General features: G+C 39.4%; 1 protein-coding gene across 2 annotated transcripts in view; it reads left to right on the top strand.

The window, feature by feature from the left end:
* Nucleotides 1-13,446, top strand: part of ABCB1 (ATP binding cassette subfamily B member 1) — a 217,537-nt gene that overhangs the window by 170,482 nt on the left and 33,609 nt on the right. For both annotated transcript variants that reach the window (XM_032761171.2, XM_032761172.2), the window contains 6 exons: nt 2,082-2,243; nt 3,114-3,290; nt 3,839-3,985; nt 6,659-6,766; nt 8,775-8,852; nt 11,545-11,628. In XM_032761171.2, coding sequence (XP_032617062.1) covers nt 2,082-2,243; nt 3,114-3,290; nt 3,839-3,985; nt 6,659-6,766; nt 8,775-8,852; nt 11,545-11,628 — 756 coding nt within the window. The remainder of the gene's footprint in view (nt 1-2,081; nt 2,244-3,113; nt 3,291-3,838; nt 3,986-6,658; nt 6,767-8,774; nt 8,853-11,544; nt 11,629-13,446) is intronic.

Consider the following 13,446-nt stretch of genomic DNA (forward strand, 5'->3'; position numbering starts at 1 on the left):
TCTCTTCTCTTCTCTTCTCTTCTCTTCTCTTCTCTTCTCTTCTCTTCCTCTCCTCTCCTCTTCTGCCTTTTCTTTTCTTTTCCTGTTTCTTCTCTCACTCTGTCACCAGACTGAAGTGCAGTGGTGCCGTCACAGCCACTGCAACCTCTGCTGCCCAGGCTCAAGTGATCCGTCCACCTCAGCCTCACGAGTAGCTGGGAACATAGGTGTGTGCCACCATGCCAAGCTTTCTTTCTTTCTTTTTTTTTTTTTTTTTGAGATGGAGTCTCGCTCTGTCGCCCAGGCTGGAGTGCAGTGGGACAATCTTGGCTCACGGCAACCTCTGCCTCCTGCCTCAGCCTCCTGAGTAGCTGGGATTACAGGCATGCACCACCACACCTGGCTAATTTTTGTATTTTTAGTAAAGACAGGGTTTCGTCATGTGGCCCACGCTGGTCTTGAACTCCTGACCTGAGGTGATCCACCTTCCTCGGCCTCCCAAAGGGCTGGGATTACACGCGTGAGCTACCATGCCTGGCCCCCAGCTATTTTTTGATATATTTGTAGAGATGAGGTCTCACTGTCTCGCCCCGACTGGTCCAGGACTCCTGGGCTCAAGCAATCCTCCTGCCTCAGCCTCCCAAAGTGCTGGAATTACAGGTGTGAGCCACCGCTTATTGGTTTGCTTATCTGTGTTTCCTTATTAATCTATAGTGAAACTATGTATTAAATTATAAATAAAAACAATTTTAAAAGTTTATATTTTAAAATACTTTAGGGTGTAAAATTTGAGGGGAAATTCCCCATACCCCCTTTTTCTTAAAAAGATACAAAGAATAGATCTATTTTCTTCTGTATTTTCTAGTTTCTAAACCTAATTTTTCTCTTGTGTATTTTTTTTTTTTTTGAAGTTTTCCACTTTCACTTATCCTAGTGATCCTGAAAATGTTGTGTGTTGGTTTTGAGAATTGTATTGCTAGTTACTGGAGAGAAATATAGAGTAACAAAAATTATGAGCATTGGGAAAGTTACAAAGGTTAGAGAAGTCTCAGACAAGGCCTGGATATCTGGCTCTGTTCCTTTGTGAAAATAAAAGAGACTTACATGACTCTTTGACTTTTCCATAATTCTTCTACCTAGGAATAAGTATCACTTATTAAGCACTAACTATGGATAAGGCACAGTGTTGAGTACTTTATGTGCATTATTTTATTTAGTTATCACAACTACTCTAAGAAGTAAATACTATTATTATCCCCATTTTACATATGAATTAATTGAGTCTCACACAGGCTCCTTGGATAAAATATTTTATTGGATAAAATAAATTCATAAATTTATTTCAGGTCAGTGTGACACTGAGGTCTGGACTTTGCTGCCTCACATTTATTGTCTGTCTTGTTCATCCAGGGGGTCATGTGGGATAGGATATTATGATTCCTAGGGCTGATTCCTAGCTGGTGTGTAACAGTACAGCACAATGGCCTATGTTTGTTTTGATTGGCCAATGCCTGGACTGTAGGAATTTGTTGTTTTGTACAAGCCCCTGATTATTATTTATTTTTTTTGTGAGATGGAGTCTCGCGCTGTCACCCAGGCTGGAGTGCAGTGGTGTGATCTTGGCTCGCTGCAAGCTCCACCTCCCAAGTAGCTGGGACTACAGGCGCCCACCACCATGCCCAGCTAATTTTTTTGTATTTTTAGTAGAGACGGGGTTTCACCATGTTAGCCAGGATGGTCTCGATCTCCTGACCTCGTGATCCGCCCACCTCAGCCTCCCAAAGCGCTGGGATTATAGGCATGAGCCACCACGCCTGGCCCAAGCCCCTGATTATTATTGCAAATTTAGGTTAAATAAAATATTTGGGGGCTTACATAATATTAATATGTGACTGTTATATTTATGTTTGTATTTATTACAAGGAAACATCATTTTTAACTATTTTCAATTGTCTATACATTTATTAAAGTCAGAGGCTATCTTATATAGATTTGATGGTTTTACAATGCCCACAGCATTGGTTCAGTAAATATATGTTGAATGGTTAAGTTTCTTCATGTAATTGTTAATGTATGCAAAAACCAAATTTCTCTCTTTTTAGGCCAGAAAAGGTCGGACCACCATTGTGATAGCTCATCGTTTGTCTACAGTTCGTAATGCTGACGTCATCGCTGGTTTCGATGATGGAGTCATTGCGGAGAAAGGAAATCATGATGAACTCATGAAAGAGAAAGGCATTTACTTCAAACTTGTTACAATGCAGGTATAGTTTAACTTTAGAATTTTCCTAAATCATCTCAGTGATAAACTGATTTTGCATTTAATGCTAAAAATAAATATTATTTGATTTGATTATCTTAAAAAGTAGGAAACAACACCTGGGGGATTCAGGATGAGACCAGTGTTTAAGATTTTTTTTCTCTCTTGAAAGAGGGGAAAATAAAGAAGGATAAACAGATAAAAAAATTAAAAGGTTTCAAGGTGAGTTATCCGTTAGAGTAGTCAGTAGCCACATGTGCCTGTAGAGCATTTAAACAGTAGTGAATCTGAATTGGAATGTTTTAAGTAGAGTGTGCACATCTTGTTCTGAAGACTTAGTACAAAAAATGCAAAATATCTCAATTTTTATATTGATTACATGTTGAAATGATATCATGGGATATCAATAATATATTGGATATATTAGGTGAAATAAAATATATAATTAAAATTAATTTCACTTCTTTTTTTTTACATTTGTTAACATGGCTTCTAGAAAATTTAAAATAACATGGCTCACAGTATGGCTTGCACTATATCTCTGTTGACAGCACTGATCCAGAGTAAACTTGATTGAGTCAAAATGCCCACAAAAAATGGCGTGAGAAGATAAGATACATGGAATGAATGCCAGGTTATTTCAGTATATGCAGTGGGAATTCTTCTTTGGTGGTTTTCATTTTCAAATATCACACACACACACAGACACACACAGACACACACACACACACACACAAAACAACACAGCAGATTAGCTTTATCCTTTTCTGCAGTTACTAAACAAATTACTGTTTTCCTTGATAGCTGACATTCAGTGATTAGCTTTCATTGGTTAACACAGCCTAATGAGCTTTTGCATATTTATTTATTTTAGACAGCAGGAAATGAAGTTGAATTAGAAAATGCAGCTGATGAATCCAAAAGTGAAATTGATGCCTTGGAAATGTCTTCAAATGATTCAGGATCCAGTCTAATAAGAAAAAGATCAACTCGTAGGAGTGTCCGTGGATCACAAGCCCAAGACAGAAAGCTTAGTACCAAAGAGGCTCTGGTATGAAGGGAGATGCGGAGTTTGTTTTCATCTCACCAACTCTGGTTCCCTAGTTTGGTGGGCTAGGGCTACGGTAGGAGTGGGAACAAGAAAGGTTATCCAGAATCTTCCTGTCCTGTCCCCCAGAATGTCAACATTTTAGAATCAGGTTAGAATTTAAGAGTGTTAATTTACACAGCAGAATTTTTAGAATGAAAATTTATAGTGTAAAGAGACTATAGCGGGTCTTCAAATATCAAAATTTCTATTCTGTTTACTCCTGCTTATAAATACTCTTGTCAGGTTCTGAATACCAAATAAAAGTTAAGTATTTGTGGAAACATCATTTATTTTTTAAAAAATAAAGGACTATTGTAGCAAAATTTTTCAGCATTTTTTTGAAGCTAAATAATAATCACTATGACATTTTTTAAAGCAAAATTGTCATCACTTATTCATTGATAAAGAATAAGGATAGGATATATTCCTTTACAAATTTTGTGCATATGCAAGAATTGTACATTATAAAAGTTTTTAACTAGCCTGTTGTAATAATTTGTGTTTTCTAGGATGAAAGTATACCTCCAGTTTCCTTTTGGAGAATTATGAAGCTAAATTTAACTGAATGGCCTTATTTTGTTGTTGGTGTATTTTGTGCCATTATAAATGGAGGTCTGCAACCAGCATTTGCAGTAATATTTTCAAAGATTATAGGGGTAAGTGTGATGCCCATTTGTGTGATTTACTTGTGAATGAATGAATAAACTGCTTGTGTTTGAACTGGGATACAAAAGCAACAAAATCCATGTATCTCCATATGAAACTAATTGGCTTGAAGACGTAAGAATAGAAGTCTGGTTTGTGATAGGAAAGCTAATTTTGTAAACCTTCCTTTGTCATCACAGTTGGTTTCTAACCTGGGCAACTAAAGACCAGCTTCCTGAAGTAGTCAATGAAAGTGATGAGATGAGTTTCTCATACCTGCCAACATTTGGCTCTGAACAAACCTTGTGAACTCTCATTTCACCAATGTGCAAAGAGAGTTCCTCAAATGTTTGTCAGGCTGGCTTGAGAATGCACTGTTCTCTAACATACATACTTTCCAGGACATGAGTAAGCCTAGCATGCTACTTTTGTAAGAAGTAATTTTCATCCCACTTGCTAAGATTAAAACAAATAGGAACAGCTTCCTAAAGATCGAGGTTGACATATGTTAGTTACACCTCATCTTAATGGTGGCATTTTCAACAATAAAGTTACAATCTGAAAGGAATACTCTCTGTTTAGTGACATATGTCAAAACATCAAGCTGAGGACACCCTTGCCGTAACTGCTGAAGACATTGTGGAGAAAGAGATTGATCACCACAAGAAGTATAAGCTAAACACTGACTTTTGATTCTACAAAATATATATGACTATTCAGGTCTACTCACGCCTGGTTAGCTTATTTCAGTTTAATATATTCATTAATGAATTCATGTTTAATGACATTCATGCTTAATATTAAATATATTTATTCAAGAATTATTATTATTTTTTGAGTCTCGCTCACTCTCGCCCAGGCTAGAGTGCAGTGGTGAGAACTCGGCTCACTGCAGCCTCTGCCTCCTGGGTTCAAGCTATTCTCCTGCCTCAGCCTCCTGTGTAGCTGGGATTATAGGGCTGCACCACCACGCCTGGCTAATTTTTGTATTTTTAGTAGAGATAGGACTTCACCATATTGGCCAGGCTGGTCTCGAACTCCTAACCTCAAGTGATCCACCTGCCTCAGCCTCCCAAAGTGCTGGATTACTGGCATGAGCTGCCATGCCTGGCCTCTAGAATTATTTTTTGCGTCTGCTCTGTGCCAGATATTTTTCTAGTTGTTGAAAAAAATTCTGAGAATGTGATCAAATGTCTGATTTTGTAGGGTATATGGTCCGGGGCAGGAGTCAGCAAACTTTTTCTATTAACAGTAAGGTGGTAAATATTTTAGGCTTTGCATGCCACATGATTGCTGTTGCAGATACCCAACTCTGACCTAGTAGTACACAAGGGCAATGTGGAAATGAATGAAGATGACTGTGTTGCATTAAAACTTTATATAAACTTTTGGCCAGTGGCCCATAGTTTGCTGATCCTTACACTAACATGTGTCTTGCAGGTTTTGGGGGTTGGTGGGGGTAGACTGTGGTGTCATCAGAGAAAAAAAAAAGGAAATGGTTAAGTTAGGAATGGGTTTCGTTGTAACAAAACCTCAACTTATGATTTTATACTTTTCTCATTCTTCGTATAACAATAAGTCTGGAGGTAAGTGACCCAGGTTGGGATATTACCTCTTAGATATTGAGTAGACAACCAGATATCTGCCTCATTGAAGATAGTGGGCTCTGCATCGGATTGCTTGGATTTATATCCTTGAGTCATCCCTTGCTGGCTGTGTTAACTTGAGCAAATTAATTACCTTCGCTGTACTTCAGTTTCTATCTGTGTAAAACCCTGATGATAATAAATCATACTTCTGGAGATGGTTGCCAGGATTAGAGGAATAGTATATATGAATTTGCTTAGAATAATGCCTGGCATAGAGTAAGAATTTGGTAATTGTTATGACTTTTGTTGGACTGACTAGTCAAAAAAAATTATTTAATCTCTTCAAAAATCCTTTTTGTTGTTGTTGTTTGTTTGTTTTTTTTATGAAGGATAAAGTTGTCTGTCCTGGACTAGGAATGTGACTATCTTACATGACTGATTTTGGCCCACTGTGAAGGGAGATACGTGTTTTCTTTCCCGAGGAATGGTTATTCTCTGTGTTCCTTGAGTCCAAAACATCCTATTAGCCCTTATAACTATCTCTGGAAAAAATTTCATGTATGGTGCTAGGTCAGGTAGCTGTAGTTTCCAACGGGCTCTCTTAACTGGCCATCCTACCAAGAAGGCAGGCTCAAGGAAATTCCTTTCTTTTTGAAAGGCCTGGGCTGAGTGAATGACCACCACTCTGTGGTTCACCAAAAAACCACATCAGGTTTTCCCCAGACACCTTGGGACAGTTTGAAATGTCCAAAGAGTAAAGCAATGACCTGCCATAAATGTAGTTCCCCACCAAGGGAAGAGGAGAGTATTTGTTCTGATTTCAACTTTACACAGTTGAGGTGGCACTCATAACTCCAAGAGGGAATCTGAACAGAAAAAATATTGGATCAATTTATGAATGATAGACCTATCCTTGGCCTCCACAGAAGGCAGAATGCAGACATCTTCAAGGCTGGCAATAGGAAAGCCAACCCCGATTTCCAGTGTACTAAGGCTCTCCTGACCCCTGAATACTGGGCCAGATGGGAAATGGGTCAGGTCCAGGATGGGTTCTTCACTGATTGAACTAAAAATCCTTTAAATGTTTTCTCACAGGTTTTTACAAGAAATGATGATCCTGAAACAAAACGACAGAATAGTAACTTGTTTTCACTATTGTTTCTAGTCCTTGGAATTATTTCTTTTATTACATTTTTCCTTCAGGTAAATGGTTCCATTTTCACTATATTCATTTTGAGAAATGCATCATTATTCAACTGGGGGGGATTTATAAACAAACATCAGTGTAATTGGCCTTTTAGTAGAACTTCTCTATTAACATGGCTACTAACAGCCAAGTTTTTCTGACATAGTGAAAAAAGATGTTTGCCTCCTCTGGCTCCCTTGCTTACCTTCTCCTCTCCACCCTTACCTCCCACAATGAAACCAGAGGGAACTGAGTGTTTGGCCTAATATGATGATTGGAGGTGAAAGGCAGGGACTTAAAAATGGGGTGTGGGGGAGCCCTGGATATAAGTTTGGATATAAGTATTGCCAGTAAATGTAATACTCAAAGAAATGTCTTCCCATGTTCTAAAAGCAACAAAAAACAAACAAAACCCCATAAGTGGGTCACGTGGGTTTAAAAAGAGTTTGAAGAGTTTATCATTCAACTTTTGTTCAAGGAGAAAGAATCATTTCAGTGATGGAAGAATGTCAATCCTCCAACAAAAAATGTAGGAAAGATTTGTAAAGAGTCAGATTTTTACAGCTTGCAAATCATTTGGCTGAAATGAAACGGCAAGGAATTAAGTACTCTAAAAGTTTAGTATGAGGGCCAGGTGTGGTGGCTTATGCCTATAATCCCAGCACTTTGGGAGGCCGAGGTGAGTGGATCACCTGAGATCAGGAGTTTGCGACCAGACTGGCCAACATGGCGGAACTCTGTCTCTGCTAAAAATACAAAAATTAACAGGGCATGGTGGTGCACACCTGTAGTCTCAGCTACTCAGGAGGCTGAAGCAGGAAATGTCTCAGGAACCCAAGAGGCCAGGAGGAGGAGGTTGCTGTGAGCTGTGATCGTGCCACTGCACTCCAGCCTGGGCAACAGAGTGAGTCCCTGTCTCTAAATAAATAAATAAATACTGTTTGGTATGGCAAGACAGTATTGGTTTTGGTTCAAGTGCTCCTTGTACCTGTTTCTGATTTTGTGTCCTTGGGCACATAAGTAAACTGTCTAAACCTCTGTTTCCTTAGCTGTAAACTAGGGATACTGGTACCTGCCTCTTGATGATTAAAAGGATCATGTGACCAAGTGCTCAGGCCTGCATGAGGCAGTAGTAGGTAATCACTTATTAATTGAATGATTAGCCGCCTGTAATTTTTAAAGATAAAACTGTGAATAGATCTCTTTATTTAACATGTAAGCATGTATTACATTTTTAAAAAATAGAATATTGTTCTGGACGTTATAAGAGGTGCAAAAGAAAAAACAGACTGAATTCTTTCTTTACTAAGTACTTACAGTCTCACTGGTTAATTTGACCTTACTAGAATTAATGTGACACTAACTACTTACAGGATTGCCATACCAACTATTAATACCACAGGTGTTTGGAGGAGGTAAAGATTGCTCAATGTAAATTTAGTTAAGAAAGTTGGAGTGAGGTAGGCTTTGAGCTGGTCCCTTAAATGTTGACAATTTGAATTGGTGAAGCAAAAGAAGTTAGAGGACTACCTTCATAACATCATGGTGCTTTGGGGGACTGGAACCTAGCTTGCCTAGAAAACAGGTGAGAATAAAGTCTATGAGTTATAGGACCTTAGAAGTCTAGAGATAGCAAAACGCCTAAAGATGTTAGACCACCCAACTCCTCATCTTAGTAACATGGGGAGGGAGTCCAGTGGGTAATTAAAAGCTCAGGCTCTGGATTCCCATTCTGGTTAGGATTCTCATGGATCTGGATTAAGATTCCAACTCTGTGACCTTATAACTGTGGCCTATGGATCTTATCAGGCTCTCTAAACCTCAGTTTCTTCTGTAAAGTGGGCTTTTCTGTCTACACCACCCGTACAGCCTTGTGCCATGGCACACAGTCACAGAAACATAGCAAGCCCTTGAAATCAGGCTTTCTGACTTTGTCTAATCTCCTGCTTTAGCAAAGACATCAATTCTCCCTCCTTTTATTTAACTGGTGGCTGGGTCCCTGACAAGGCATGTTCCTGCCCACAGGGTTTCACGTTTGGCAAAGCTGGAGAGATCCTCACCAAGCGGCTCCGATACATGGTTTTCCGATCCATGCTCAGACAGGTATGTCTATGGAGGGCTGTGCCCTGGGATGTGTAGAACTCCCCATGTGTGCCCCTTGGATTCAGACAGTGGGAGCTCTGTTGTGTTTCCCAGGCCTAGCTCCTATATTCGTTGTCCCTCAGTCTCACGCCAGAGATGCGGCTGAACCACCCCCTAGGCACAGGCAAGGCTCTACTGTCTGTCTGGTCTGGGTGGGCACAAGGAACTGGACCAGTTTGAGACAGAGCCTCCAGAGTGGATTCACTTCCAGCCTGTGTCTCAGCAGTGGTGGGCAGTGCAGGCAGAAGGCATCTTTGATACCCCTCATCCCTTTCCTCTCTTTCCTTCTTTCTCCTGGCAAACCCAGGGCACGAGTGTTTCTTTCCACCAAGAGATGCCCTCTGTACTCTTTTCCTCAAATCAGAACTCATTCCTGTGGCCTATTCCTCACTGCCCATTTTCTTTTCTGAGGCTAGTCTGAAATACTAGTTCAAGCTGCAGTGTTACTGGCTGATAATGGGTTTAATGGAATGCTTCTCACATTTTGCAGCTTCAAAACCCTAACCATTGACACATGTGAATGTTTTCCTGGGGAAATGGGGAAGGAAATTAGAGGAATGTAACTCAGAGCAGTCCGGTTCAAAGGGGAAATTTCCTTTAACAATCATGAAAATTTTGTATGTGACCTAATAACTTTCCATTTTAAAAATCACTAATCACTTGCCATTGAGTAAAATGATGCTTTAGAAGTCTGCCCCAGATGTGCCAGGGGTACTCAAACCCTGGCTAAGAGGCATCAGTTTGGTGTGTTAGGCTTTCTAGAGGGCATTCACATTCACACCAGCTGTCTCTGGTTGCTCAATTCTTCCCCATTCCACCCATCACCATTTAAAAAGAAAATGTATTTATGGGAATTGCCAGCTAGTCACTGACAGAGCCAGGACTGAATCTGAGTGAGAGAGCACAGTTTGATGGGAAACCCTGTCCTTGGACTCTCAGGTCAAACTGTATTTATAACTCAGATTCCACTTAGGTCTACACTGACCTTGCTCCCGGGCCAAATTTCCCATTACCCAACCAGCCTCCAGGCCAACTGCTACGTCCATTATACTTTGGCAGCTGAGCTGATGGTTTGTGGAATGCCTCCTCCATAAATTGTTAAGTAGGGCAAGCATTCATTAAGTGCTTTCTGCTTACAAGGTCTAGTACTTAGTATTGTAAGGCATTCAAACCTGAATGGTCCCTGTGTTCAAGGAAGTTACATTCCTGTGGGGAGACACTTTTAACCACTTAAGAATATTGAAAAGCAAGTTGACACATACTATAATAAATTATAGCACTACTTTTTTCTTAAATATTTTTGGGAAAAATGATAGATACTTCTTTAATGTAAATAACCAGTTTAGATAACTTCTTAGGGACCACAGTTATTTGTAAAACACATAAATTCATACTTCAAATCACAATCATGTTAGTATCTGTGTATTTAAAAATATAAATGGTTTTACAAAGAAAATCTTATTTTATGGTGAATGTTATATTTTAATCTGGATTACTTTTGTTGATTTGTTTTTGACTCAAATCATTTATACTGCCCTGAACTACATTTATCCAACTGCTTATTCAACCTCTCTATTGGATGTCTAATAAGAGTTTCACTGTTTAACATTTCCAAAATTGAGCTTTTGACTCTTCCCCTCCCCACCAGCCTTATTCCTTACCCACTCTTCCCGCATATCAGTAAGCGACAGCTCCGTTCTACCAGTTGTTTGGGCTAAAAACCTTGAAGCCATCTTTGACTCTTCTCTTTCTGTTAACATTGCAAAAGCTTCCTAACTGATCTCCCTGCCTCCATTTTTATCCCAATCCTGTAGGTTCACCTTAAAACAGCCACAGCCACAGTCATTTTTCTAAAATAGAAATCAAATCATATCCCACTGCCCAAACCTGCTGAAGGCTTCCTGTAGCTCACAGGGTAAGGTCTGGAATCTTGACAGTTGCCTATAAGACCATACACTATGTGGCCCCCACTCTCTCTCAAATCTCATCTCCTATAACCGCCTTTTTCCAACACACCATCTACTCCATACACAGTGGCTCACTGCCCAAGGGTAGGGGAGGGGAGGATCAGAGGAGCCAAATCAGAACACAAATCTGTCCAGAGGAAGGGGGCTGCTGGCAGCCTTTAAGGCTTTCTTGCTGGTGTATGAACAGATCAGGTATGCCTTTGCCTCAGGGTCTTTGCACATGCTGTTTCTGCTTTCCCTGAGGTATTCTCATCCTTTCCTTCATTCAGGCCTCTGTTCAGATGTCCCCTTAGACAGGCCTTCTGTTTCCCCTCCCCAGTCTAAAATAGCACCTCCCCTCACTTTTCTATTCTTCTTACTCTGCTCAATTTTCCTTTTATTTGTACCTTCCATCTCTAGAATCTAAGCTTCATGAAAGCAGCTACTTTGTCTTTTTTGTTCGTACAGGTCCAACACTTAGAAATCATGTGTAGGACAAAGGAGGCACTCAGAAATTTTTTTGACAAATGAAATGATCTATTTATGTGTTTTTATATTGTTTCTTTCTTGTGTATTGAATGTCACATCCTGAGTACTAAATGCAGGGGATATAAGTATAAACAAAACTGACCCTGTCGCTGCCCTCTTGGAGCTGAGAGTCTCATAAACAGGGCTTTAAGGTAATAAAATCATTTTCTGTGCCACAGGATGTGAGCTGGTTTGATGACCCTAAAAACACCACTGGAGCATTGACTACCAGGCTCGCCAATGATGCTGCTCAAGTCAAAGGGGTACGTGCCTCCTTTCTACTGGTGTTTGTCTTAATTGGCCATTTTGGACCCCAGCATGAAACTAATTTTCTCCTTACAGGTGTTAGTTATCATCATTAAGAAAATGTTGAATAAATATCTAACCTACGAACATATCACATGCTTTTTGCAGCAACATGTTAACTATTTAAACATTATATACTGTAGAGCATATAGATAACTTATAAACCTTTTGCTATTGCTGTTATTCACACTATTAACAAGATGCATGTAGAATAGTTATTTAGAAAAGGGAGTATAAAGTGCTCAATCAACATAAAACAGTAATTGCTACTGAAGAAAGGATGTATTTAATTGCTGTAAGAAAGTTTAGGGTCACTGTGGTTACAGAAGGGAGGGAAGACAATCCTCTCAAATATAGGTTGAAAGAAATGAAAAGCACATTAAAAAATTAAGGCAAGGATAGAATAACTTTAGTCTTTATCTTTAATAACTTTAAACTTTAATAATTTTGTTTTATTTTATTTTTTTTTGAGACGGAGTCTTGCTCTGTTGCCCAGGCTGGAGTGCAGTGGCGCAATCTCGGCTCACTGCAAGCTCCGCCTCCCGGGTTCATGCCATTCTCCTGCCTCAGCCTCTCCGAGTAGCTGGGACTACAGGCACCCGCCACCACGCCTGGCTAATTTTTTGTATTTTTAGTAGAGATGGGGTTTCACCGTGGTCTCGATCTCCTGACTTCGTGATCCGCACGCCTCGGCCTCCCAAAGTGCTGGGATTACAAGCGTGAGCCACCGCGCCCGGCCTTAATAATTTTAATAACTTAAATTTTGCTACTGTATGAATCTCTTGATATAACTAGATACTATTGAACCAGCAGGTTTTGATTTTTGGCTGAAGTGACAATTTCTTCTACAACTGTTTATGGCAAAAGTCCACAAAATGATGTAGAATTTGAAAAAATTCATGTGATCTCTGGTGTGTCTTTTCCCCTCTTGAACCTTATCCATCTTTATCTTTAAATCTTTCTGTAAGATAGTAGTATGCTAACATTTCTTCTATCTAATATATGGGGCTTCTTTAAGAATAAATTAAGCTATAAATGAGGAAACACATAGAGTTATAACATTGAAATAGAAACCTTAGGAGTCCCTCTTTTTCTATTGTTTGGAATAGTTTCAGAAGGAATGGTACCAGCTCCTCTTTGTAATTGTTGTTTTAATACAAACTTCTTTGCTTAAAGCAAACAAAACAATAAAAATCAAGGTTTAAATCAAGTTGTATAGAATGTAATTACAGGTGCACGCCTGTAATCCCAGCTACTCGGGAGGCTGAGGCACGAGAATTACTTGAACTCAGGAGGTGGAGGTTGCGAACTGAGATTGCACCACTGCACTCCAGCCTGGGTGACAGAGCAAGACTATGTCTCAAAAAAAAAAAAAAAAAAAAAAGAAAGAAGACAGAGTGGCTGGAATAAAGTGAGTGAAAAGAAGAGTCATAAGTGTGTTAAGGTCAGCATTATATCCAGAAGTAGATGGAAAACCACTGTAGAGTTTTGAACACAGAAGTGACATGATCTGAAATTTTGAAAGGATCACTATAGAAACTGTGTGAATAGGCCAAAGGGGGCAAGCATAGAAGGAGTCTGTTGCAGTAATCCAGGAGGAGATGATAGTGTTTTAGACTAATGTGGTTATACAAAAGGCTATAAGATATAATTAATTCTGGATATATTTTAGATGTACAGCCAACAGAATGTGTTGGTTGGATTAGATGATGGATATGAGAGAAAGGGAATTTAAAGATGACTCCAAATTCTTTTACCTGCACAATGGAAAAAAA

This window comes from Hylobates moloch, unplaced genomic scaffold (genome assembly GCF_009828535.3).
Source record: "Hylobates moloch isolate HMO894 unplaced genomic scaffold, HMol_V3 SCAFFOLD_1, whole genome shotgun sequence".
Classification (NCBI taxonomy): Eukaryota; Metazoa; Chordata; class Mammalia; order Primates; family Hylobatidae; genus Hylobates; species Hylobates moloch.